We start from the raw sequence: 26,916 nt of genomic DNA on the forward strand, positions 1-26,916 counted from the left end.
GGCGCGGCGGCGGTCGGCGGGCATCCTGGTTGCTCACATGGCCAGCGCTTTCCCCTATTCCCTTTTCCCCAGTTTCTACAGCCCGGGCCCCATCGCTGCGCAGAGGCAAGAGCTTGGATCCTGCGGAAAATATGAACATGTACAGCCGTTCGTGGTGGAGACTGGCGACCAGCAGGTGAGAGCTTTTAAACTTTAGAAATTGCAGTGCTCCGCAACTAGGAGTAGGGGATCGGGGTCAGGCCTGCAGAGGAAGGGGCAATTTAACGTGTGGGTGGAGGCTGGGGGTGGAGAGGGACAACTCCTTGCATCACGTAGACCGCTCTAGTTTCCTCCCGTTTGTCAATTACATCAATCTGTGTATTCCTCTCCATAACTAAAGGCATACAACACAACACCTTCATAACTGCCACCCCACACCCTGTGGTGAACTACATATACCTGTCTGGATACGCCCCCCGCTGACTGCTCCTGTGGCTCCTCCCACAGACCCCGGTATAAAGGCGATTGGGGCCTGAGCCCTGCCTCTTAGTCTCCAGGATGTAGCATGGTGGTCAATTGCTGCTTGTTCTTTCTTCCAGTCAATAAAAGCCGATATCTCAGCTCACGTCTCAGAGAGTTATTGATGGTGCATCACACCCCCATCTCACCACGTCCCTTTCTCGTTATACCTATTATTGGTTTATTATTGTCACGTATACCGAGATGCAGTAAGATGTAGGCCATTCTATTTATAAGTACGTCAGTAGTAAAAAGAAAGTAATGCAGTATATTGGTAAATATAATTGTTAAATTAGTTTATTATTTTCACATGCAGCAAAAAGTCTTGCATACCGTTCATAGAGATCTATTAATTACAAAGGTATGTTTGAGGAAGACTAACAATAGAGAGCAGAACAAAGTGTAATAGTACAGGGCATTTAGTAGACACATTTAGTGCAAGATCAAACCAAAGTAGATTGTGGGGTTAAGAGTCCATTTTACCCTACTAGGGAAACATTCAATAGTTTTATTACAGCTTGATAGAAACTGTTCTTAAACCTGTTAGTATGCGCTTTCCAGCTTTTGTATCTTCTGCCCATTGGGATGAGAGAAAAATATATAACGCAACAGCTACAGTAAAAGTGAATAAAGAAATTAAATGCAAGGACCATGATGAGGTAGATTGGGAGATCGAGATCAGTCATCTGTAGTATATGAGTGGTTCGCTCAAAAGTCGGAAACAGTAGTATGGAAGCTGTCTTTGAATACAGTGATATGTGCTTTCAATCTTTTGCAACTTCTGCCTGACGGGAGAGCGGAGAACAGAGAATGACTGGGGTTAATTGTGTTAGTTGCTTTCCTGAGACAGTGTAAAGTGTCAGTGGTGGGGAGGTTTATTTGTGAGGTGTACATTGGCAACTAGCTGCAATTTGTGTATAACCTATGTAAATAAGCTATCCTATGTATTTATATTTATCATGTTTTAAAATTATTGTTGCTTTCTTTATCATTTGTGGGCATCAGATCCACAGTAACAGTCATTTCATTCCCCTTTACACTTGTGCACTGGAAATGACATTAAACGATCTTCAATCCTGAATCTTGAAGTGGCTGATGAAGCCAGTGTCTGATCTGCAAGTATTGGAATGGCAGTACTTGATGTAATTCCTCCGTCCATCTTGCTAACTGCTGCTTTGTTGGAGTTCTGATCAGAACAGTGTAAGCTTTAGATATTTCGGATTAACATGTGAACAACATGGCCTGTTGCAGCTGGCTAAGGGTATAATATCAGAGTAGCAGAGCGGCTGGTGCAACACTACAACAGCTCGGAGCATTAGAGTTCAATTCTGGCATCCTCTGTAAGCAAGTTTGTTTGTTCCTTCCCGTGTGTGTGTGTGGGTTTCCACCAGGGGTTCCGGTTTCCTCTCCCACTCTGAGACGTACCAGTTAGTAGGTTAATTGGACATTGTAAATTGTCCTTTGATTAGGCTAGGGTTAAATCAGTGGGTTGCTGGTCGGCGCGGCTTGTTGGGCCAAAAGGGCCAGTCCTGCTCTTTATTTCTAAGTAAAAATAAAGAACTTACTTTGATCTTTGGCAGAGCAGTTGCCAAGTGAAGGTGTCACACATCCTGATGGGATGCTTTCTATTGCGCATTTATGTATTAAAAAAATCGTAAGATTAAATTCAGGACGTGCAGAATTTCTTTAGTTTTCTGAGGAAGTGGAGGCATTGGTGTGCTTTTTTGACAGTAGTGTTAACATAGCTGGACCAAAACAACTTGGTGATCTTTACACAGAGACTTGAAAGTAAAATGATAAGGATGCAGAATAAAGTATTACAGTTTACAAGTGTGGTTAGACCACACTTGGGAGAATTGGCCACCAGACTACAGGAAGAATGTTGGTAGCAACAAGATTCACCTTGATGGTATCTAGAATAGTGAACTGCAGTTAAGAGGAGAATGAATTCTACACTCTTATCACTCATTGACTAAAGATCCCTGAACTTCTAGTGTTTTTTTTTTGCTAACATTCATGCCCCTGAGTAATGTTTGGTATGTGCAAATTAGAAGAAGGAATTAGCCATGTCTCATCAAATATGCTGTGCTATTTAATAAGATCATGGCTGACCTCAACTCTCCATTCTTTTCCACCTGCAGTATCCTATTCCCCATGCTTGTCAAATACCTTTACCTTAACATATTCAAAGATTCTGCTTACACCCTTTGAGAAAAATGGTACAAAAGAGTGGATTCTGAGAGAATAAATTTCACTTTATCTGTCTTAAATGAATTCCCTTATTTTTAAAATAACCCTTGTTGAATATTCTTCTACAAATGGAAATACTTTACCATTATTTCCTATGAGGTTGAAATGTAACAGCATAAATGCCAGTGATGCTTTACTTCCTAATGAATTCAATGCCTTTTATGCATGCTTTGGAAGGAAGAATTTCTCTTGCCATAGCATCTGGCAGCCCTGTGATCTCTGTCTCAGAGGCTAATGTCAGAACATCCTTCAGGAGGGTTAACTCTCACAGTGCGTCAGGCCCCAATGGTTTACCCGGCTGGGTACTGAAAATCTGTGTCAGTCAACTGCCTGGAGTACTCAAGGACATCTTCAACCATTCACTGCTGTGCTCTGAGGTTTTCAGCTGCTTCAAAAGGGCAGTAATCATATTGGTGCATAAGAAGAGTAAGGTGAGCTGGCTCAATGCTTATTGACCGGTGGCACTCATATCCACTGTAATGAAGTACATAGAGAGGTTATTTATGGCTGGAATTAACTCCTGCCTGAGTAAGAAACTGTACCCGCTTTGGTACTGGAGCTGCAACAGGTATACAGCAGGTGCAACCTTACTGGCTTTCCACTCTGTTTTGGAGTACTAGACAAGAGCAGAATATTCATCAGGCTGCTGTTTTTCAGTTGTAGCTCAGCATTCAATACCATTATTCCTCAGTGCTAAACTCGTAGCTTCTAAATCTAGGCCTCTATCTCCCTCTGTCACTGGATTCTTGACTGACTTATTGGGAGACTGCAGTCTGAACAGATTGGTGATGACATCTCACCGACAATCAAAGCAGGCACAGCTCAAAGTTGTGTGTTTAGCCCACTGCTCTACTCTCTCTCCACACTCATGACTACTCTATGCAGCTAAGCACAGCTCAAATACCATCTATAATTTCACAGATATCACCGCTATTGTTGGCAAAAATTCATATGGTAACAAGGTGGTGTACAGGAGTGAGGTAGATTGGTTGATTAGTGAAGCGACAACAAACTCGACCTCAGCGGCAGTAAGGTAAGAAATTGATTGTGGACTTCAGGAAAGGGAAGTCTGCAGAACTTGCTCCAGTCATTGGTGTGTCAATGGTGGAAAGGGTGAGTGAGCAGCTTTTAGAAGCTGTGATTTCAACATCTTGGAGGGTCCATTCAGGGCCCTCTGTATTGATGCAATTTCAAAGAAGGCACACCAGCAAATTTTGTGTGCCGTCAAAGACTTACAAATTTCTGTAGATGTATGACTGGTTATAATACAGCCTGGTATGGAGGTTCCAATGCACAGGATTGCATGAGGCCACAGAGGGTTGTAGATTGCTAGCTCCATCATGAACACGACATTCTCCACCATTGAGGACATCTTCAAGGGCAATTGCCTGAAAAAGGCAATTTAGGATCATTAATACTGTATCTGAAACATGCCCTCTTCTCATTATCATTAAGGTGGAAGTACCCACCAGAAGACCCACTATCAACAATTCAGAAACAGCTACTTTACCTCTGCCATCAGATTTCTGAATAAGTAGTGCAAACGAGGAATCATTTCATTTTTCTGCAATACTTATTTTGTAATTTGTAGTACGTAATTTTATGTCTTTACGCTTTGCTGCTGCCACAAAATAAAATTTGATGCCATATGAGACAATGATATTAAACCCGATTCAGCATATCTATCCTTTTAAGTCTTCTTAGGATCTTCCATGTTTCAATTAAATTCTCTTCCACTCTTAGAAACTCCAAGACACAAGCCTAACTTGTCTAACTTTTGCTCATTACACAACCTGCTTATTTTAATAACCTTTTCTGAGTAGTTTCCCGCACATTGACATCCATTTCTTAAATAAGGAGAAAAATACTGTATTCTGATGTGGTTTCACCAAAACGTCTCAGAATTGAGTAACATACAGACTTAAGTGAGTTATAATTGCCTCATCAGCATTTCTGGCCACTCTAAAGCATGCATTTTTAATAGCATTTGATTAATTTTAAATCTTTAATTGTTGCAGTTTCTTGAATCAATTTTTAATGTTTGGTTTACAAATGCACACTACTGCAATTGCAGGCATCAGAATTGAAATGGTCAGCCTTAAGATGTTTGAAACGAGAGAACTGGGAACCATTGGAACCAGTTCCAATTCCACTACTTCCAGCCAAAACAGGTAATGTAAATTTGATTTCACTTGCTAAGTTAATAACGTAGTGTATCGAAAATAGATTATAGGTGAAATAAGTGTTAAGAAAACTCTTTGCTGGTAGTTTGTCAGTTTGTAATATTGGGAACCAAAACAAAGTACTCTGAATTTGGAAGGCATATATTAGAGAAACAGAACAGAACTGAGCAAGTCAAAAAGCATCTAGAGAGGTTGATTATTTTCCATCAGAATTGAAAGTCAAAGATCTACTGATTATAAATAATTCTTTAATATAAATTAAAAATAATTGCAATTCTAAAGTGCTCTTAGCCTTTAATTAATTTGGAACCATCTGAAAAGGAGATGACGTTTCTGGTTAAGTTTTAGCTTTTCCTTTAACATGACCATTTATCAGAGGGATAGACAAAGTATGCATGTAGGGATTTTAGATGAGAATGACGTTGGTGTGATTGTGCAATTCTTATGACCAGATACTGTTCAGTATAAGCTTTCAGGAAGGCTGATCCATTAGGTGTGATGCTAGTGAAAGATAAACCCAGTGGAATAAGTCTGGTGTGGTACCTGTCATGATTTTCAGGAAAAGAAAAAAAACTACCTCAAGAATATCTGTCAAATTGTCCCCCCTCATGTATGTGAATTTATAGCATTTCTGCCACGTAACACATTTTTGCCAATTACCTTTGAAGTTATTTGTGAAATACAAGTAAATGAAAAAGAATATTTTAAAAATTGTTACAACATTTCTCATAAAGCATTTTAACTTGATTAAAAGAAACTCCCTAATGGTGGGGGGGAAGGGTCTAGAGCATGTGTGTTATTTTATTTGTCCTAAAGTATTTTTACTTTCTGTTTTTAAGGGTGCAAATTCCGTCCAGTAAGCCTAGAAGAGCTGACTTACACTGGGAGGATAATGACAGGTGAAAAAACAGAAGCAATGACAATGGGCCCACTTAATTTCACAGAGCAGGTACATTTTGGGAAAAGTTGTAACTTGGGTTTAAGTGACAAACTTGCGCTACATGGTAGTTTAATAGAATGTACAACACATTCCACCCACCCCAACAACAATCTGGTGAATTTCTTCAGCACCCATTCCAGTGCAAGCATATATACCCTATGGTGTGGCAACCAGCACTACAAGCAATATTTCAGCTGTGGTGTAATCAATGTTTTATAAGGCCTTAACACGATTTCTTTGTGCCAGCTAATGAGGGCAAGTATCCTGTATCCTGTTTTCAATGCCTTGTCTAAAACCATAAGACTTGGGAGCAGAATTAGACCATTTGGCTGATCCATTCCCTCTCAACCCCATTCTCCTGCTTTCACTCCATAACCATCATGCCACGACTAATCAAGAGCTTATCAACTTCCACCTTAAATATACCCAATGACCTGACCTCCACATCCACTGATTCACTATCCTCTGGCTAAAGAAATTCTTCCTCTTCGCCTTTCTAAAGCACTGTTCCTCTACTCTGAGGCTGTGGCCTCTGGTCCTAGACTTCCCCCACCATAAGCAATATCCTCTCCACATCCACTCTATCCAGGCCTTTCAACATTCAACAGGTTTCAATGAGATTCACCCCTCATTCTTCTAAATTCCAGTGAGTAAAGACCCAGAGCCATCAATCACTCCTCATCCAATAAGCCTTTCATTCCAGGATTCATTCTTGTTAACCTCCTGAACTCTCTCTAATGTCAGCATATACTTTCTTAAATAAGGGGCCCAAAACTGCTTACTATACTCCGTGAGGCCTCACTAGTGCCTGAGAAAGCCTCAGCATTACATCCTTGCTTTTATATTTCCATTCCTCTTGAAATGAATGCTAACATTACACTTGCCTTCTGCACCACTGACTCAACCTGCACAAGGATTCCAAGTCCCTATGCACTGCGGATTTTTGAATTTTCTCCACGTTTAGTTATGGTATATGCCTCCTGTGAGCTACTTGGCTTATAATTTAATAACTTTTGTGATGATGGTTAGATACTTAAATTTTTTTCATTGAAATATTCAGTGACTCATACAATAGTGTGTTTATTTGTGTCAAGTGAAATGTGGCTTGCTTGATTTAATTACTGCTAACTTTAAGAAGTTTCTAACATGCATATCAAGTTGCAGGAATAATTATATCTCTAATATTGTACAGGCTTTACAGTTATTCTGTCTGAAATTGTGCATGATATTCTGAAGAGTTTATAAAATGATTTATAATCGAGAGAGAGAGTTTGTTTATTTCTATTTCTGAGAATGTTAATATTGTCACTGGTGTCCTTTTTATAACTTTGAAGATGGCTAACTTCTTCCTTGATCATTATAATGATGCCTTCAGCTCAATGGGCAAGCTGCTGGAAGAGCACTTTTACTTTGGAGAATCTGTTCTCAGGGTAAGAACTATTTTTAAAGATTATTTTGAACAATCTATTCTTCTTGCTTTAAGAGAAGAATGCTTTGATTTCAATGTTACATTTAGAAATCCATACTAAATTACAGATTTAATCTTACTTTGGTGCATTGTTCCAGAAACCAGTTTGTCTCCTAAATGTGTGTTTCACACTAACTTGTAAACTATTTTGCATAGAACTTTGATTTACAGTTTTTTTAAAGAAATACAACAAACAAAATTCCATAAAACCTCCTTAAGGGTAGATTTCTTTCTTTACTGGAAACTTTCTCACTGTCTGTAATTGAAATATTAAATATACCAATGTTTAAGCTGTAAATAATCAGAATAAAACAAAATGCTGTCTATTTAACATTCAGTTGGTTTAGAAAAAGGGGAAAAATAAGTTCTCAGTAATTCTTGAAATGATTGTGCTTTGAAATTAAGATTTTATCTCACTTCCTGGACTATCCCCAATGCTGGAAATATTGATAGTATCCAAATATTAATATGTTCACGTGGATAATGTCCCAAAGGGGGACTTATGCTGGTTATGAGTAATGTCGAGAGGGACAAAATGGGAAGGATGAAGAACAAGGTTGATTGATTTGTGCTAATTTTTTTTTGTATTTCAAGAAATGATAAACATTTAGTCAGTTTATGTGGTCACCATTCACCTATTGTTATTTGTCTTAATCTCCAACACTTGATCTTCTCCAGACCCAGTGTGATATTTTTCAGATAAGCCCCTGAAGCACCATGTGTCATTATATTTGTCATTGTTCTGTTGTTACAAATTAAATCTGTTGTGAAATGTCAGAACCCATAATATATGTGAGCATTTTGAGTATCTGATGTGGCCACTCCTTGCACTATTCTGTCCACAACTCAATTTTGCTTTTCCAGGACTATCTTAAAGTTGAAAATCACTGCAAATACATTGAAATATAAAAGTTTATGTCACAGCAGGGATATGCTTTGACCCATCCTAGCAGCCTCTTCATACACAGTCTGCCCTCCTTACCTGCAGGTTCTGCATGCACGGATTCAACCAACCGCGGATCAGGGAAGCCTGGAAGTTCACTCTCCAGTACTTGTTGTTTGAGCATGTACAGACTTTTTTTCTTGTCATTATTCCCTGAACAATACAGTATAACAATTATTTACATAGCATCTACATTGTATTAGGCATTATAAGTAATCTAGAGATGATTTAAAATATACGGGAGGATGTGCATAGGTTACCGCGGATCGGGAATTTAAAAAAACGGAAGTTCTCTAATTCAGAACGGATACATCCGGTATTATTTAACGTCAGTTAGTCAAACATTTGTCTTAGTATATAGTATATGTTTTACCTTTCTATGCGTATAAAACACTTAAGAAACATGTATTTCAATAATTAAACCACTGTGTTGCTTAGTACTAATTTCATCAGGACAGGGCCTTCACATGCCTCCATTATTCTCATGTTATCCTTTAAAATTATTCCGATCGTTGACCGACTGTAGCCTAACACTTTTCCAATGACCGACGACATTTCACCTCTTTCCGATCGCTTTATTATTTCCACTTTATTTTCAGTTGTGATCGTTTTCCATCAACGAAACAGAAACACTGCGGGCAGCAGGTCCTGGGCTCTGCTGGGTCCTAAAGTCCATCGACTTTAGCATCCACATTTTCTTTGTATCTGCGGGGGGTCCCGGAACCAATCCCCTGCAGATAAGGAGGGCCGACTGTAGTTCCCCTGTTTCCCCTCTCTGGTATTATCAGAATCAGATTTATTGACACTGACATAATCCATGAAATTTGTTCCTTTATGGCCACAGTACTGTGCAGGCATAACAAATTACTGTAAGTCCCAATAAAAGTTCATGCACTTCATGAGTTCATGGACCATTCAGAAATCTGATGGCAGATGGAAGAAAAAACCTGTTTTTGTAATATAATGTCTTCAACTATACAGACTATTCTAGTTGTCAGCCAAGAATTGTCTGTTGCATAAGTGGAGATGTGGAGAAAGCGAACCAGCTGAACAACTTCTTCAACAGGTTCGACAGCACAATCTCATCCTCACCGCAGAAACCCACACCAGGCTTACTTCCCTCACAGGAAAATAGCCACTCACAGGAGACCTTGCCCACGCCCAGGATTACGGCTGCACAGGTGGAAGGTCAACTGAGGAAGATCTGTACCAGCAAGGCGGCTGGACCGGATGGAGTTTCCCCACGATTACTGAGGGCCTGTGCGACTGAGCTGGGAGAACCACTACAGCGCATCTTCAACATGAGCCTGGAGCAGAGAAGAGTACCCAGACAGTGGAAAACATCCTGTATTGTCCCGGTACCGAAGAAACCACAACCAAAGGAGTTGAATGACTTCAGACCTGTTGCCTTGACGTCGCACGTGATGAAGACCATGGAGCGGCTGATAATACAGAATCTGAGGCCACAAACCAGGCACGCCCAGGATCCTCTTCAGTTTGCGTATAAGGAGAAGGTGGGAGTGGAGGATGCTATCACGTATTTGCTGCACAAATCACTCTCTCACCTAGATGGGGTCAGTTGTGCTGTGAGGATTACATTCCTTGACTTCTCTAGTGCCTTTAACACCATCCAGCCCAAGATCTTAAGGCACAAACTAACGGAGATGGGAGTAGACTCTCACATGGTGGATTGGATAGTGGACTACTTGACAGATAGACCTCAGTATGTGCGGTTGGGAGACTGTAGGTCTGACACGGTGGTCAGCAGCACAGGAGCGCCGCAGGGAACCGTACTCTCTCCGGTCCTGTTCACCCTGTACACATCAGACTTCCAATATAACTCGGAGTCCTGCCATGTGCAGAAGTTCGCTGATGACACGGCCATAGTGGGTTGTGTCAGGAATGGACAGGAGGAGGAGTATAGGAAACTGATACAGGACTTTGTGATATGGTGCAACTCAAACTACCTGCGTCTGAATATCACCAAGACCAAGGAGATGGTGGTGGACTTTAGGAGATCTAGGCCTCATATGGAGCCAGTGATCATTAATGGAGAATGTGTGGAGCAGGTTAAGACCTACAAGTATCTGGGAGTACAGTTAGACGAAAAGCTAGACTGGACTGCCAACACAGATGCCTTGTGCAGGAAGGCACAGAGTTGACTGTACTTCCTTAGAAGGTTGGCGTCATTCAATGTCTGCAGGAAGGCACAGAGTCGACTGTACTTCCTTAGAAGGTTGGCGTCATTCAATGTCTGTAGTGAGATGCTGAAGATGTTCTATAGGTCAGTTGTGGAGAGCGCCCTCTTCTTTGTGGTGGCGTGTTGGGGAGGAAGCATTAAGAAGAGGGACGCCTCACGTCTTAATAAGCTGGTAAGGAAGGCGGGCTCTGTCGTGGGCAAAGTACTGGAGAGTTTAACATCGGTAGCTGAGCGAAGGGCGCTGAGTAGGCTACGGTCAATTATGGAAAACTCTGAACATCCTCTACATAGCACCATCCAGAGACAGAGAAGCAGTTTCAGCGACGGGTTACTATCGATGCAATGCTCCTCAGACAGGATGAAGAGGTCAATACTCCCCAATGCCATTAGGCTTTACAATTCAACCGCCAGGACTTAAGAACTTTTTAAAAACTATTAATGCTTTTTGAGATAGTGATTTAGATGCATATCATATTTTTTACTGAGTTAAGTATTGTATGTAATTAGCTTTGCTACAACAAGTGTATGGGACATTGGAAAAAAAGTTGAATTTCCCCATGGGGATGAATAAAGTATCTATCTATCTATCTATCTATCTATCTCTCTCTCTCTCTCTCTCTCTCTCTCTCTCTCTCTCTCTCTCTCTCTCTCTCTCTCTCTCTCTCTCTCTCTATATCTCTCTATATCTCTCTATATCTCTCTCTATCTCTCTCTATCTCTCTCTATCTCTCTCTATCTCTCTCTCTATCTCTATCTCTCTCTCTATCTCTCTCTCTCTCTCTCTCTCTCTCTCTCTCTCTCTCTCTCTCTCTCTCTCTCTCTCTCTCTCCCCCTCTCTCTCTCCCTCTCTCCCTCTCTCCCTCTCTCCCTCTCTCCCTCTCTCCCTCTCTCCCTCCCTCCCTCCCCTGGCACTTATTCCTTAGGGTGTAAGGGAAGGTGTCTTGTATAATACATTAAGCCCCATTACCTTTTGATGATCTGTGTGTTAGAGACCTCTGGGTTTTTTTTGTACATGTTATGCTATCATTTATTGTGTTTGTTTTTTGCTCGTTCATCTTCCCCAAATTTATTGCAGCCCACAGCTTCAATTTGTTAGATCTTCAATGTTTAATATTACATTTGCCTTCATAATTTTTAGCACTGCACATGTATGAATGTGGAGGAATAATTTAACATGCTTGTTAATCTGATTCTATTTTTTCTTCAAGGGAAATGCAAGGAAGACAGCAGTAAATGTAAACCATTTGAGAGCATTCACAGAGCGTGTAAAAAAGAGAGGGTAAGAATTTATCTTGGAGGGAACATCTTATGAAATTGTTCTCTCTATAGAGCTTTCTCATCTAAAAACAACTCTGGCATGACATCATCTGTGGAAGGAAAACAATTGCTGTTCCAGGTCACTGACATAGACAGGTGGTTAGTGATCTGAAAATAATGTTTTTCTTCTTGGATTCTGCCAGATCTGCTGAACCTTTCTAGCATTTTCTAATTGTCTTGATTTCTAGTGTCAGTAATGCTTTAGTGCAGATATATTTCTCGGAGTTATATTTTCCAAAGTCCTTGTTTAAACAACAATCTTAAAAAAAAAATTGTATGTTAGCTCCAGGAAAATCATTTACAATGGCTTCTACCTAAGTACTGACATCTGTAGTTTATGCACTGGATTGTAATGCTGCAGTTTGTAAATAATAAACACAAAATTCAAAGTTGATGATTCATCACAGATACTGTTGTTACGAACCCCGTAACTGGGTGTCTTACCAGCAAAGATAGGATGTCCGTTGGAGTCTGGTGATACTATTTTCAACAGTATTTATTAGTAAAAATACACAAAAATAATATCAATGCAAATATACAGATAATATAGGTCATCAATACTAAACCTAAAAATGCAGGTATATTAATAATCAATAAGAAATAAGCTCTATCGTTGTCTAGGTGATAATGAATTGTCAGATGGAAATATAAAGTTCAGTTCAGTTCATGCAGGCTGTGGTAGTTGTTGGTCGCAGTGTTTCAATTGTTGGAGAGAGAGAGAGAGAACAGTAACAGCTATTGACTTGCTGACTTTCCGTTACAGATCTTGATCCGTCGATGCGTTGTTGTTGTGGCCATTCACTTATGACCCCTCCATCCTTTAGCTAGGCCGTTCTTCCGTGGAGGACTCGTCACCCAGGCAAGGGTGGACACACACACAAGCCCCCACCGGTCTCGTAGCGTTTCTCCTGGTGCGTCTGAGGCGTGTTACCCCAGACCTCACTTTTATCCCCACTCACGGCGTCTCAGGTGTCAATCAGGTTGGGATGATGCAACCCATCAAACCAGCCCACTCTGGTTGCCCCCTGGGGGGTTTCAATGAATAGAACAGTACCAAGTACACAAACCTTCTCCAAAAGACAATAGCAGTAATCAATGGTTCTGTTCTCTTTTGTTAGCTGGAGACATTCCACCTTAGCTGTGCCTCTCTCTCATTAATTTGTATGAGCTGTTTATCAATAACAACTGCCCTGGCAGAGTCCCTTTTGTCTCTCTTATTTCCTTGATAACAGCATCGAAATAGTAGCGATTTGCGATTCTCTAAAGGGGGGGGGGGGCATTGGCGATTTTTTGTACCCTTCTGCCCATCAGAGTTGTTCATCATTCGTAACACTATCCTTTATTAGTAATTATTAAGCCAAAAAAAATCTTGTTTGTATTAAATGTCAGTTTTGTTAAGATCTCAATTAAGTTTGCAGATCACTGTCTTCTAAGCATTTATTCTGTTTTATATAGATGCCCACTTTCTAGTGCGAGTAAACATGCGAGACTTTTGAATCTGTTGCTGCGGGAGTCTATTTTTGACATTCCACCAGACTTACTGGCAGAAAATATTCATGAAGAAATGAAGATTCAAAGGAACAAACTTCTGTTTGATCACTCTGCCACTGGAGGAGCTCTGGTATATTGCCCCTTTTCCAAAGGGGCCAATTCTGAAGATGGATGTTTGATCTATCCGGGCAGCAACTCCATGAACTTGCTGAGTATCCTTCTGAGTAGTTGTTGTCAGCTGACTGAATGCTTAGTCCAAAAGTTAGGATTTACACTGCATCTTAATGCGGTTGAAGGCTGGAAAAGATTTTGGTGTGGGAATTTTGGAGTTTTGTGAATGACACAGAAGCCATGGCCATTGTGGGTATAGCAAGTATAGTCAGGGTTTAAAGAGGCCAGCAGTGCAAGGATATAATGATCCTGGATGCCAGAAGGAATGGAGGAAGCTTAAAAATGAGAGATGATCTTGGGTAGAGAAATTGAAAACAAGTATTTCAGTTTAATGATGGATTCATATTCAGATTTATTTATCTTGCGCACATTGAAACATACAGCAATATTTGTCATTTGTGTTAACAACCAATGCATCCCACAGTGTGCTGAGGGCACCCCACAAGTGTTATCACACATTCCACCGCCAACATTGCACGTACACAACGTTCAACGCAACAACACAACAAACCACAAAACACAGACAACAAAAAGCAGCAGCAACAACAAGAACAAACAAACAAGACAATAATGCCAAAGCTAGCCCTTTTTCCATCCCTCACACAGACAGACAGACCTCCAGTCCTTGGCCCCGGACTTAATCTCGCAGGCATTGGGTTTCTTACCAGGACTTGCACAGGAACTCAATGAAGCTGAGCTCTAGCCGGGTTAAAAAGTTCAGCTTTTAGGTTGGTAGTAAGGAATCGGATTGTTTAAGTAAAATAATTCATGAATCTGGGGTAACTTAGTGTGTTCATTGTTTTGTATTATTGTCCAAAATTGTACGTGTCTAAAGAGAAAAAGACACTGCCTTAATTATTATCTCATTGGTGATAAGGTCATGGACCAGGGAGTGTAGAATTAAGATGATTTTCTTAAGGGCTGAAAGTGATTTGAGGAAAGAAGTTCTTTACAGTTCAGCATGCATGTTAGTGAAACAGATTCATATGTAGAGTTTAAAAGGGAGATAGATATGTATCTGAAGAGAAGGAATTAAGAGACCTGTAGGGAGGGAAAAGAGGAATAAGACAGTGTTCCTTCAGGGCCAAGGTGCAAAACACTGTACATACCGTGCAGTAGCACACAGTGCTCACAGCACATAGTTACAATAGCAGATACAATTACAAAAAATAGTATTAGCGCAAGAGCCCAAGTGGCATGGCCTGAAGGGTGGTGGTACATCAATCTTTGGGCCATGATGATGATGGGATGTCAAGAGTCTAAATTTGTAACAGTACCTTCTTCCACCCACAGAGCTTGACATGGTATTTGAAAAGGAATTACTGCTCTCTACGGATAAATGCAGCAGCAAATTTCTCATAGCAATGTGCCAAATACCAAAGTTGATCAAGTAAACTACTTCGGGCGAAGTCAAGGATGAAAGGTGCTTTAGAGGGGAAGCTTCAGGTCTTTTTGCATTTTGCCATGGCAGATTAATGTGTTAGTGAACATACCAACTGAATTACCATTTACTGTCTTACCTAAAGATGCATGTTCCTTGTTAATGCACTAAACTGACAGTACATTAAATACTCGTATTTAAAATCCAAAACTGATGCTAAGGCAAAAGGTACATCAATACTTCTCAAATTCTTTAAACAAAACTTTTTTTCAGTTTCCTCTATTTTGAGGCTTGCACTGTACTATTATATGCTTGTTGGATGTTTACTTGTGGAATAAAGATCAACTCATCTTTTGTATTTTCTGAATTTAGCATTAGGGCGTGGTATCCTGCCAAAGGTAAGTTTAATGTACAAGTTTATTTTGGTTCATGATACTGAAGAGGTCAGAGAGCTATAAAGTAATAGTCTTGAGTTTACCATTCTGTTATTAATATGAGAGGCATGAAACATGAACATTTACTTTTTTTTTATCATTGTTGTTAATGTTCCTTTATGCATAAGCATCAGATTTCCGTAAAGTTGCACTGAGTTATGATCAAGATAAAATGCCAAAATTGAACGTGAAATTTAATCCAGTGAAATTTGAACTGAAGGGCAGAATTCACCAAGTCAACGCTAGTGCTTTGGAGGAAGAAGGTAATAGTGGATGAAAACGATTATATTTGCAATGTTTCATATTTTTCAGTATTTTATTTTAAATGGAAAGAAGAAAAGCTTGCATTTATATTGGAGGTTTAGCATACTGGTGTCTCAAAACAATACATGTGATGGGAAGTATTGTAATAATTATGCTAACGATTGACAGCAGATTCTCACTGTTAGGAATACAATTGACTGAGGAATAACTTAAATTGTACAGTATCACTGTTTAAGAGCATCTAAAGAGGCAGATGTATTCTGGGTATATAAAGCTGACTTTCTTAGCAGTGAAATACCTCACATGCAAAGTAAAGAATATTCCACCTTTGTTATAATGCCATTCCTTTTGATATTTGGTACCATAGAGTTACTTTTCAGATTAATGCCAATGAAAGATGCCAGTGTCTTATTGCGAGCCCTCTTACATTCAGATCCAAAAGATGACTTTCTTTAAACAGTTTCCTGTTTATTGTCCAATTCTACAAACATGTAAAGCTATTGTAACTCTTCGTTTAATGCACTGTGTTGAGTCATTGCCTGTATGGCTCACTCTGGCTATGTTGATTTTTAAAAAACGAAATAAATTTGTGCATATGAATATAATTAGTTTTCTAATTTTAAAATGGTTTGTTAATAAATCATGCTTATTTGTTCACCAAACTTTTTTCCAAATGGCAGTTTTTGTAGGGGTTCGCTCTGACTACTATTGTGGAGCATGGAAACTCTCCAATGAAATAAATCCAGCTGCCTTACAAGTGGTTCAGACAGAAAAAGTGGCTACATGCATTAATGTCAGGTAAGGATTAAGTTCAGAGTTCTAATTTTTCTGAAATTTTAATACTCAGGGTTTGTAAAATGCATATTCTCCAAGCTTTCCAAAATCATAAATTCTACTCTCCCCAAGTTTGGAATAAAACTCAGACTGAAATGTTATGGTCCACACCTGGGCATTTTGGAATATAGCTTTCTCATGGAAGAATAAGAATACTAAATTTATTCTTGCCATTAGTCATCTGGGTTCCACGCTAAAGCAATTCTCTCAAACACTGCTGCCTGTCTTTCCTGAAAACCTGTCTCCAGATAAGTCCTTATATTTCCATATTTGATATGTTACTGAATTGTTTTGCAACATTTTGTAATGTTAAAGGTGTTATGTATATGAAAGTTGTATTTTAACTAATTTTATTAATATTGTTCCTTTTACTTGATTAATACTTTGTAATATACTCAAACAATTATGTGACTAAGAACATTCAGTAGGATATAGTTTTCACATTCTTAGGTGATATTGCACCATTTGCAAATAGAATGATTTGCAATTTGCAATTAAGTGTTCTGTGTGATGATGGGGCTGAATTGTTTGTTCTGCAATTTGAAATTTATTTCAGCCATCATACAAGTGTTAGGGACAGTTTCAAAAGCAGTAAGGCAGAAACTTGAGGTTCAGAAACTTGAGATAAATTCTTGGAAAAGAAGTGATTTATGGCAATCTTAGGAAGATTACAACTAAAATATTTCTATCATCTGTAAAGTTCAGATAGCATAATTCACACATTAAATGGTCTTCTAGGTAAATTACTAGAGATTTACTCCCTGAGTTCACTCAGGATCCACTTCACTGTTATAATTGTTGTTTTAACTTACAGTGTAGGCAGGTGAGGAGAAGAGATAAGAGGGAAGCCAGAATAGGGAATGAAAGAAGGGGGAAGGGGAAGAAGTCACACACTTACCTTCCCCTGCTCCTAGCTTCACCCATCACCTTCTAGCTTGTAATCCTTCTTCCCCACCACCCACACCTTCTCATTCTGGTTTCTTCACCCTTCCTTTCCAGTCCTGCTGAAGGGTCTCCGTCTGAAACATCAACACTTTATTCCTTTCCATAGATGCTGCCTGACCTCCTGAGTTCCTCCAGCATTTTGTGTGTTTTAGTTTTATTTTGTGCAGTTTTTGTTGTTTATTTGTGCACATAGACCTGTAATACACCTCGGCTTTTGTATGCCTTGAGCTGCTTCTTCTGCACGCCCCTGTGCACTTCTGGGTGGCTTCTCACAATTAACCCTCTATAAATTCATGCCGAATTCTGGGCTATTCATGTCCTAACTTTTGCCACATGGTGTTTAACCTTGCTTCTGTATTTCCAGATCTGTGTAAGCAATGTCTCAGTTTTAAAAGCTTTTATTCCTTTTTCCAAATGGTTCTATTTCTTTCATTGCAGTACTCTGATAAATGTGTTTCTCCATTTCTGGCTTTTTAAGCTTCTGATTTCAATCCTTCATAATACTTATCTCACTAAAACACCAAAACCACCAGACTTCTCTCACTAAATTCCTCCATGTGTCAGGTCTCTCTCCCGTAGAACCTATCTCTGTCCAAACTTTTGTTCATCTGCAGTATCTCTCTGTGTGTGGCTGGATGACAATTTTTTTCAGTAAAGGTCTGTGCAGAGGCTTCAGGTGTTTTGCTACTGGAGGGGGGTGTTTAATGCAAAATTTTATCTTTGGCGGGTAGATGATTAAGTAGTTGTTTTCCTCATCTATTTAGTTTGTTCAAGCATGATACCTGTGTCGAGAGCTTTAATTTGGATTTTTTGATGTTGAAATGTACATTTTAAAGGCAGCTATTTTGTGTTTGAAAGACAAGTAGAAGACACAGCTAAATACTGTGGGATTGGTCTGTTTAATTTTAATTGTCATCTTTGCAGTTTAATTATCTGCTTGTATTTTAAGTAGCCTTTATATATCCTTAAAAAGTTTACAATGCCTCTAGTGGTTATACAAAGTATAGAGCTAAAGGTGCTTTTTTCTTTCATTAAATGAATAACTGTTTACTCATTGGTTAATTTTACTACAGCATTGAATAGGTATTTTCTAATTGGATTATTATCTATGGAATTTTCTTATCTCTGGTAATAAAAGTAGCTGTTATATGCTAGGTGGCATCTTTAGTTCCTCCCTTCTTCAAGTAGTAAGACCCCATCACTGTTCTGTCCCTATTCTCTTTGTTCTGTTAATTCTTAATAAAACAATTGTGAAGCAATAAGTTTTATACTTTGTTCCTGACCGTGGATTTAAACACCAGAATCCAAGAGTACCCTAATAGACACTCGAGTGTTTCCTCTCAATCAGTGCTTATTCTGTAACTGATTTTTTTTTCCTTTTGCACAAACTACAATGGAATAATTTTGGTTACAATTTCGGCAGTTCTACAATTTATGTTGGGTTCTTAGGGTCGAATGATTCTTCTACATGCAGTGTGTTTGTTACCTTTGTATTTTCTTAGCTTTTCTAAGTGAAATTTATGAAAAGGGAAGCAGAGTGGGATTAAGTTAGGACTTAGTAAAATGCAATTTCGCTGTAAGTTTTTTCTCTTATTTAAAAAAATGTTAAAACATTTCCCTTGACTGCTTTTTAATTTTACCATGTTAAATTCTTGTAGAAGTTATAGGGCTTAATACATTGCAGTGCTGAAATCTTCTAGCTATAATCATTTATTCTTTTATCTCAGCCCTCATGTGCCTGGAGAGCTGGTAATTGCCAGTGAGTGTGGAGCTGCCTATCTTTGGGTCCTGGACAAAGGGTAAATGCAAATATACTCTGAAAGTTCCTGAAAATGAATAGACAGCAAAATCTTTCCTTTTCATTTGGAGCTGCAGGCTTCTTTTATACTTTCAATTCAAATAAATGCATACCAATCACAATGTGTGTTTTGATAGGAAATGAGTTATTAAAACTACAAGTTCTATGTTAAATATATAAGCAGCAAAGGATGAATGTTGGGAATGGGTGGACTGAAAAGAATTATTGAAAAGCCAGATTTACCGTAGATTCCGGACTACAGAGCGCACCTGATTAAAAGCCGCTGGCTCTAATTTTAGAAATAAAATCAATTTTTTAATTGTAAAGGCCGCACCGGATTTTAGGCCGCACCGGATTTTCGGCTGCAGGTGTCCCACGTTGTAATATGAGATATTTACACAGAAAGATATTACACGTGAGGATTTTTTAACTTTTAATTAAATCCATATGGTAACAAAAACAAATACATATTGCAAATGCTTTTTTTCGAACCGTGCCCGTAACGCGGCTACTTTTAAATATACGTTGTGTATACTTCTTTACTGAACAACATTCCAATATCTCCTAACGACTGGTAAAAAATATATATACTGCAGCCTACCAGGAAAAGTTATTGATCGCCTTTAACTTAAAAGTAGCGTTCGCTCCGCCGCTCGACCCCCTCCTTTCCGTTTATCGCAAACAGCATTTTTCCCACAAGACACCGCGAAACCGGGTGTGACGTCATAGCATCCCGCGATGTAGTACAGAAAACAAATATAGTTAAAACTCTTCTAACTTTAACTAGAAAATGAATTACTAAGCGAAAATATTATAAACTAAATAACTGCCATAAGGCAGCACAATGCTTCGAGTGTTTTCCATGTTGATGAGGGTGAGTACAAATGACTGATTTACAATAATTTAATTGTGAAAGTGCGCTTGATCTATCGTACAATTTCATTGGACCTCTGTGAACTACTCATCAATTTTATTGGTCTACTGTTATGAGGCAAAATGTTTACGAGGCGGCATGAAAAAAATCATGTATTAGCCGCTCCGTATTAAAGGCCGCAAAGTTCAAAGCTGTTCAAAATGTGGGAAAAAAGTAGCGGCTTAAAATCCGGAATCTACGGTAGTTATATATTTGGCTTGTAGACTTAGCTCCATCATGGTCACAACCCTCCCCATAAGTGCCTCAAGTAGGTGGTAATCCATTATTATAGATCCTCACCATCTGCGAAATGCCCTCTCTCTTTACTACCACTGAGTAGCTTGAAGACCCACACTCAACATTTTAGTATCAGCTTTGTTTCCCCTCTGCCGTCAGATTCCTGAATGACCCATGAGCACTACCCCTCTATTCCTCGTTTGCATTTAAATTGTTTGTAATTTATAGTGATTTTATGTCTTGCACTTTACTGCTTCCATTAAAAAAATAAATTTCCTGTGATGTTAGTGATAATAAATCTGATTGTGATAGAGTACCAAGGTTTTTTTATGTTGATAATCAGTAGTGCCTCCTCAGACACCAATTAATCCTATTAATAGCTTCTTTTGTAAAAGCAATCACGATGGTTTTAACAGCAACTCTTTGAATCCTTTTGTTCCTAGTTGTACATTCTGTTAAAATAGTAAATCGATTCCCATTTTTAAGGGAGAAAATTGAAGACTATTTTCTCTCAAGTTACTAGCTTATTCTCTTACCTTTTCTCGTGACTTTAAACTGTAGTATTGAAGAGGCATTTATGAGTTATGTATAATTACATTCTGGATTACATATAAAATAATACATGCAAAGCACAATAGCTTCTAATTTGTGATGTGTCAACTTCAGATGTAATTTTGGATCTGTATTTTAAAAATAGATAGCATATAGTTCTGATATCTATCAAATCTATACTTTTTTTTGGTTTGACCAGGTCTTGGAAAGCTGATTAATTTGCTCAGCTCCCTGTGATTGGTCCTCTTTTTGATGATTTTTGTTGGGGGAGATTATATATTCTCCTGTCTTTTTGAATTAATATGAAGGCCTAGGCTAGAGTAACTAAATTGTAGTATATTTCCTCAACAAAGGGTATGTACACTGTTTACTGAAGTTTGGATTTGTTCATAGATGTCTGCATGTTTTGTAAAACTTAATGTTGGATTGGTAGACTGATTTACATGCTAGGATCCCTTTAACACTTTAATATTACCTTTTTGTTTATACCTTAGCCTTCAGAAAATAAGAAAGGAAACAGAGAACCTCTACTTCAATGCTCAGTTACCATGGAGGTGGTGTGACTTCACAGCTCACCCACGGGTGTATATGTATGCTGATAGAACTGGATTGGACTTAACTGATGTGAGGGTAAGAAATATTTAAATTTTATTTCATTATAGTTTTAAAACCCTTGGGTTCAGGAATATTGTATTGTTATGACTTTTCATTGTTTTTTCTAGTTTCTTCTCAACATTCTCAACCTGAGTTGTTACTGAGATTTAGAATATTTATATGCAGGATTGTTTTTACTGCCCAAATAACTTTGTTATCAACATCATAAGGAATAATTTAAACTTTATCTAATTTTGGTCGTCACAGACAGGACACTTAACAAAGTTGTGGCAACTAGAAGTACAAACATTACAAGAAAAAACTATTTATGAATTTAGATTATTTCTGGCTCCTGTACCTCCCACCTTTCACACTACAATTTTAATGCTGAAATCAGATACAAGTAATTAGAATGCATCTTTTCAAAGTGTGAATGCTTTTTTTAAAAAAAAGGGTAAGGTCAGCTTTTTAAATTAATCAGCTTGACTGTAATAAAATGTGCTTGCAGCTATTTGTAAATTAAATTTCCAGTTTCTTTGAGGAGGAAGATGTTTTCATGCTGTATTTCTATGAAACCTTGGTCTTAGTAGCTGTATTGGTAATGCACAAGGAGTCACGGTGACACAGTAGATAGTACTACTGTCTTACTCAACCAGGTTTGATCTAATCTTGGGTCCTATGGATTTGGATTTGTGGCCATCTGGGTTTCCTCCCACATCCCAAACAAAGTGAAGATAATTTGCTTTGTTTGACCTTGGCATAGTTTGATGGTAAGAGAATTGGAGGGAGTTGATGGATCTGTGAGGGAGAATAAGTTACAGGAAATGAGTGGCAGAAAAGGGATTGATAGTAATAGTCTCATAACTGGGTCTTAACACCATGAGCCTGTTGTTGAAAGAAAATATAAAAGCAGTAACAAAGTTTTGAAACAAAATCATTAAACTCTTTTTAATGTATTCATGCAGGCAGGTGAAAGCTATAACCAAACCTTGTTTAAGATAGGAGCTGCTGCTGACTGCCAAAAAGGTGAACGTGTGATTCTTCCCAAACACCTACGGGATGTAAATCCATACCATCACCTAATTACAACACAGGTTTGTGTAATTTAGTCTTGTGTATTAACAGTTATGTCTGTTTAATTTTTTATAAAAGCATGTCAGACAAGTAAATCAAGTGCACAAATGAGACCATCAGTTTACAGACACATTGTTTATACTTTTTAAAAGCAGATTATAAATCACAGCTTGAGTTTACCAGTTAAACTGAGATAAAATAATTCAGGACTGAGAAGCGAATACAAACTAACATAGAATAATTTGGCAATAAAGCGAAGTGAATTGAAGTGACTTATTTTATGTCACTTGAATTCGTATCTCTTTATTACCAAATTATTTTGTTACTTTGAATTAATTACTTTCCAGTCATGAATTTAGTGCATGCAATAATTGAAGAGAAATAGATTCAAATGTCATAACCAGCATTTCTATCTCAATAAATTTACCTTACTTACTTACCGTTTCTTTTGGTTTGTGCAAATTTTTGTTCTGTTTCTGAGAAATAGAATATTGATTTTTAATGTTTCATGAGGAAACATTAGATTCTCTTGTGCCACACTTCATGAGTGAGAAGCCTGCTAACATTTTTGATGTTTACATCAAGCTGCGGTAATGACTTTAACAGAAGTCAGAAGTAAAAGAATAGTACAAAATTTTGACAGATTTCTTGGCAATCTTTTCAGTTTTGCACCCTGCCATTTATGGAGTCAAGTTATAAACTGATCAGAAATTTTTTCTCTGGATTGTGAAAGATTTGAAACTGATAGTCAGTGTTCGAACATGTTGCTTGAATACTAAATGAATATTCTTTTAAATATAGTATTCTGTTTACATTGTTGATGAACGATTCTCTACTGTACCTGTTCTAAAATGGGACCACACCTTGGACTCACCACCAATGTTTGTACAAATTGCCAATGGGGCAGTAAGGAACAGAACAAACAAGATTGTTTTGGGAACTCAACGCACTCAGGAGGTGTTACTTCTGCAGTATTCAGGTGATTAGAAACTTCCAGCTAATGATAGTTGGTGAACATGAGTGTTTGCTTACTGTATGATAATAATGAGGTCATAGAGATCCATGAGAATGATTGAATGTTTTATTTGGCATATACAGGAGGGACCTATCCTTAAAATTCTCTCTCCAAAGAATGGCAAACACAACCATATTCATTTTTTGAATTTGAAGCATACTTTTAAAATTTATTGAACAGGTATTGTTTGGAAATTGTGCATTTTAAACTGTTTTAAAGAAAACCATACAAATAGTAAGATTAACTGGTGAAAGGAAGAGCTGTCTGTCATTGTCTAATATTAGACATCTGTGCCATGGTGATAAATGGGAAGCATCCAAAGTGGTAGGTGAAAGGATGGGAAATGATGCCATTGCTGGTGATCGATTGACTAAAGTTTGGTAGGTAAGAATGGAATCAAATGACAGTCAGGCTGGACAATGAAGTATTGGAAGATGATGTAGAAATTCTGTATGAAAGGCTTCAGAGAGGATGGAAAGAGGTAATGTGATTACAGTCACAAAGTATAATTTAGGATTCTAGCCAAAATTATCTTAAATTTGTAGGAGAAATGGATTTTGATCCAAACTAAGTCGCAGGAGAAGTGGACACCAGTCTCAATGATTACCTGCCAAGTGCTGTAATAAGAAAATGGGTCAGTGTTTGAAGGACAGACGTATCTGTTGATTTTCAAGAGAGCCTGGTAGTTGCTTATATGATGAAGACTGAATCATTTTGCTTTCTGGCTACCAAGAGAGTGAAATGTTCTGATCAAGAAAACAGTGAATGATTGTGATAAGCTTGTCAAGTACATCAGTGGTTGAGGAGAAGGAATCAAGGCGAGGCTGGGAAAGGTATTGGGGAAAGCTTGTCCTGATGACAGAAAAGTTCAAAGTGCATTAGATTCTCAAGAGGAGATTTGCATCAACAAGGACTTTCCTTCCACATATTTCTGTCTAGAAGATTATGGAATGAATTGCTTTTATTCCTTGAGAAAGGCTGGAATTAATCAACAAATGTAGTGTAATACTGAAATGTAATTTATTCTGAATTTTATTTTGTTAGGTGGGACACAGATGCCTTGCCAATCATTTGGGCCTCCACAGAAACTCTCCACTATTTATGATATAATGCAACACCTGCCAGTCAGGAGACCTCACTTACATGAAATGGTTGCTGAGAGACTGCACTCTGCTGGGGCAGGTGAGATCTGATTTAAAAAAAAGTATCTGAAATTAACTGGGGACTAATTTCAAAGCATGATGTAATTATCAGCTCGTAATATATTTAACATTTTAAGTATTAAGATAAAAGCATGAAAAAAAAGTTTTTGAAATTTAAAAAATGCATTGGGGGTAATACTTCACTGCAGCAATGGAAGGCCACATAGTTTCTCTTCAGGTAACCTACTGTGCTGTTGGAGAAGTCCCAGGTGAATATAATGTGTTGCGGAGCAACATTGAAGTAAAAGGGTACTGAAATAATTTGTGGTTAGCTACATTTTTTATGAGGGGGGAAAAGAAGCACCATTTTAAATTTACATTTGTTCTGCAGGACTTGCGACACTTTACCACACTCGTGGCAAAAAGACACTGTCAGTGTTTCAACTATCTGCAGCAGGAGACCTATTTTACCAGACACTCATCCCTCAGAACTTGCCTGCTAATGGGAAAAGGACATTGAAAGAGTCAGGAACGATAGCTGAAAGTGAACATGAACCAAACAGCACTACTGTGGGTGAAAGGGTACAGTCAGTAAACTGTGGTACAGAACCAAGTCGTGATGAAGCACAAGATTTAATACCAGGTGAAAGTGAAAGGCAGGAAGAAGCCTCTTCACTGAGGGCAGTAGACAAACTGAGATTCCAGTCATCGATCAAGCAGAGTACTAAAACACCTTTAACACCCAGTTCTGCTACTCTTGTCATGTGTAGAAGGTGGATGAACTCATTCTTAAAAAAGCAACAGAAATTTCGAAATGGTTTTGAAGAGCCACAGAAGCATTCTGTCATCAGTACAAAGCGCCTGTTCTCACATAAAACATTTTTGAACGATAATGAATTAAATGACACATACAAAGAAATGTGGAATAAAATGAAAGTGGTTATGCAAAGAAAGCAAGTGCTTTGCCAAAATACTTTTCCAATACTTGATCCTGTGAGTGTTCCAGATGTTGTGGATCCCTCAGTGTGGAGGGATGAATTGAGTGAAAGACTTACAGCATCATGGGAGGGTAAGTGGAATGACTGGTGGGCAGAAAAATTAGATGTGAACCGGGACAAAAAGGTCCAAGCTTTGCGAGCAAGAAGACGACTGGAAAAGTTATCTCGAGCAGGACGACGCAGAGGACTGTCAGGGAGCTTCACATCCTCAGTGTCTAATTTGTCAGACTTCAGTGATATTTCAGGTTGGAGTAGGTCTTCTGTGCTGGATTCAGAACAAAGTGACTATTTATCTGGTGCAGAGAGTAATGTTCTGTCAAAAAAATCTCTAGAAGTATCAAATGAGATAGTTAATGAAAATTTTGGACAAGAAGTGGATCTTCAATCCAGTGTGTCTGTAGTAGAACAAAATCAAACACCAACACCCACATTTCCACAAGAAAGGCAACTGGTCAGTATTCCTAAGGAAAGAAAGAGAATTCTTCAAAATTACTTAGCTGCACTAGAAGATCTTCCACTCCAATCTGCTCAAGGAGATGATGGAATAGATGGGTCATTACCATTAGCTACCTCTACACAATTGTCACATGTTGGTTCTTTACAAATAGCATCCACTAGTGAAATGTCCTTCCTTCCAATGCCTCGAAGTCAGCCTGGATCATCTCAGCCAAAAAGGAAAAGAGCCAGAATGGGATTTTAGAAACATTGTGATATGTTGAAGTCTGCCACGCATCTGAAACAAATATTTATTTAAATCAATCATTTATTTTGTGAAACAATTCTTGTGGGATTTTTAGAAATTTCCACCATAATGCTGCTGATGTTTTATCTTCATACTGGTTACTTTACACTCAAAGAACATTTATGATTTAAAAAAAATAAAGTTGATTCAACAATTTTTGTCTTGCAGACAATTGTGTTTCCTTCTGGGCCAAAATTATAACAAATTGTGATTTGAAAGATGATTTGAGTGTTTTTATAAAATATGAAATATGTATGCAAGTGCAAACTTTTTCTCTCCCTGCATTTTTAAAAAGAACTTATTTGCAATAAAACTATTTAATAATTGTCAAAGTTTATGTTTAGTACTTGGAACATTTTGTGTAACTAAACCTAATTACAATAAGAGGTATGATTCAGGGCTTAAATTCTATTTCAGGACCATCTTAAATCAGGGAGCCATTAAGTATTTTATGGACCTCTTTAAATGTGTCAAATATTCCAAAGATTGCAGTTAATACAGTATACATTTGGCTAGGAACTATTAGAACTCC

At 38.2% G+C, this 26,916-nt stretch overlaps 1 protein-coding gene across 1 annotated transcript; it reads left to right on the forward strand.

Annotated features, from left to right (window-relative positions):
- Nucleotides 1-8: 8 nt before the first annotated feature.
- Nucleotides 9-26,702, forward strand: taf1c (TATA-box binding protein associated factor, RNA polymerase I subunit C). The gene is made up of 14 exons (XM_073064287.1): nucleotides 9-175; nucleotides 4,823-4,919; nucleotides 5,771-5,880; nucleotides 7,206-7,301; nucleotides 11,691-11,761; nucleotides 13,255-13,502; nucleotides 15,411-15,539; nucleotides 16,221-16,338; nucleotides 19,047-19,118; nucleotides 21,314-21,449; nucleotides 22,379-22,507; nucleotides 23,289-23,466; nucleotides 24,547-24,684; nucleotides 25,036-26,702. The coding sequence occupies exons 1-14, from the start codon at nucleotides 38-40 to the stop codon at nucleotides 26,340-26,342; spliced, it is 2,967 nt and encodes a 988-aa protein (XP_072920388.1). The 5' UTR covers nucleotides 9-37; the 3' UTR covers nucleotides 26,343-26,702.
- Nucleotides 26,703-26,916: the final 214 nt, after the last annotated feature.

The sequence above is a fragment of the Hemitrygon akajei genome, chromosome 13 (assembly GCF_048418815.1).
Source record: "Hemitrygon akajei chromosome 13, sHemAka1.3, whole genome shotgun sequence".
Taxonomy (NCBI): domain Eukaryota; kingdom Metazoa; phylum Chordata; class Chondrichthyes; order Myliobatiformes; family Dasyatidae; genus Hemitrygon; species Hemitrygon akajei.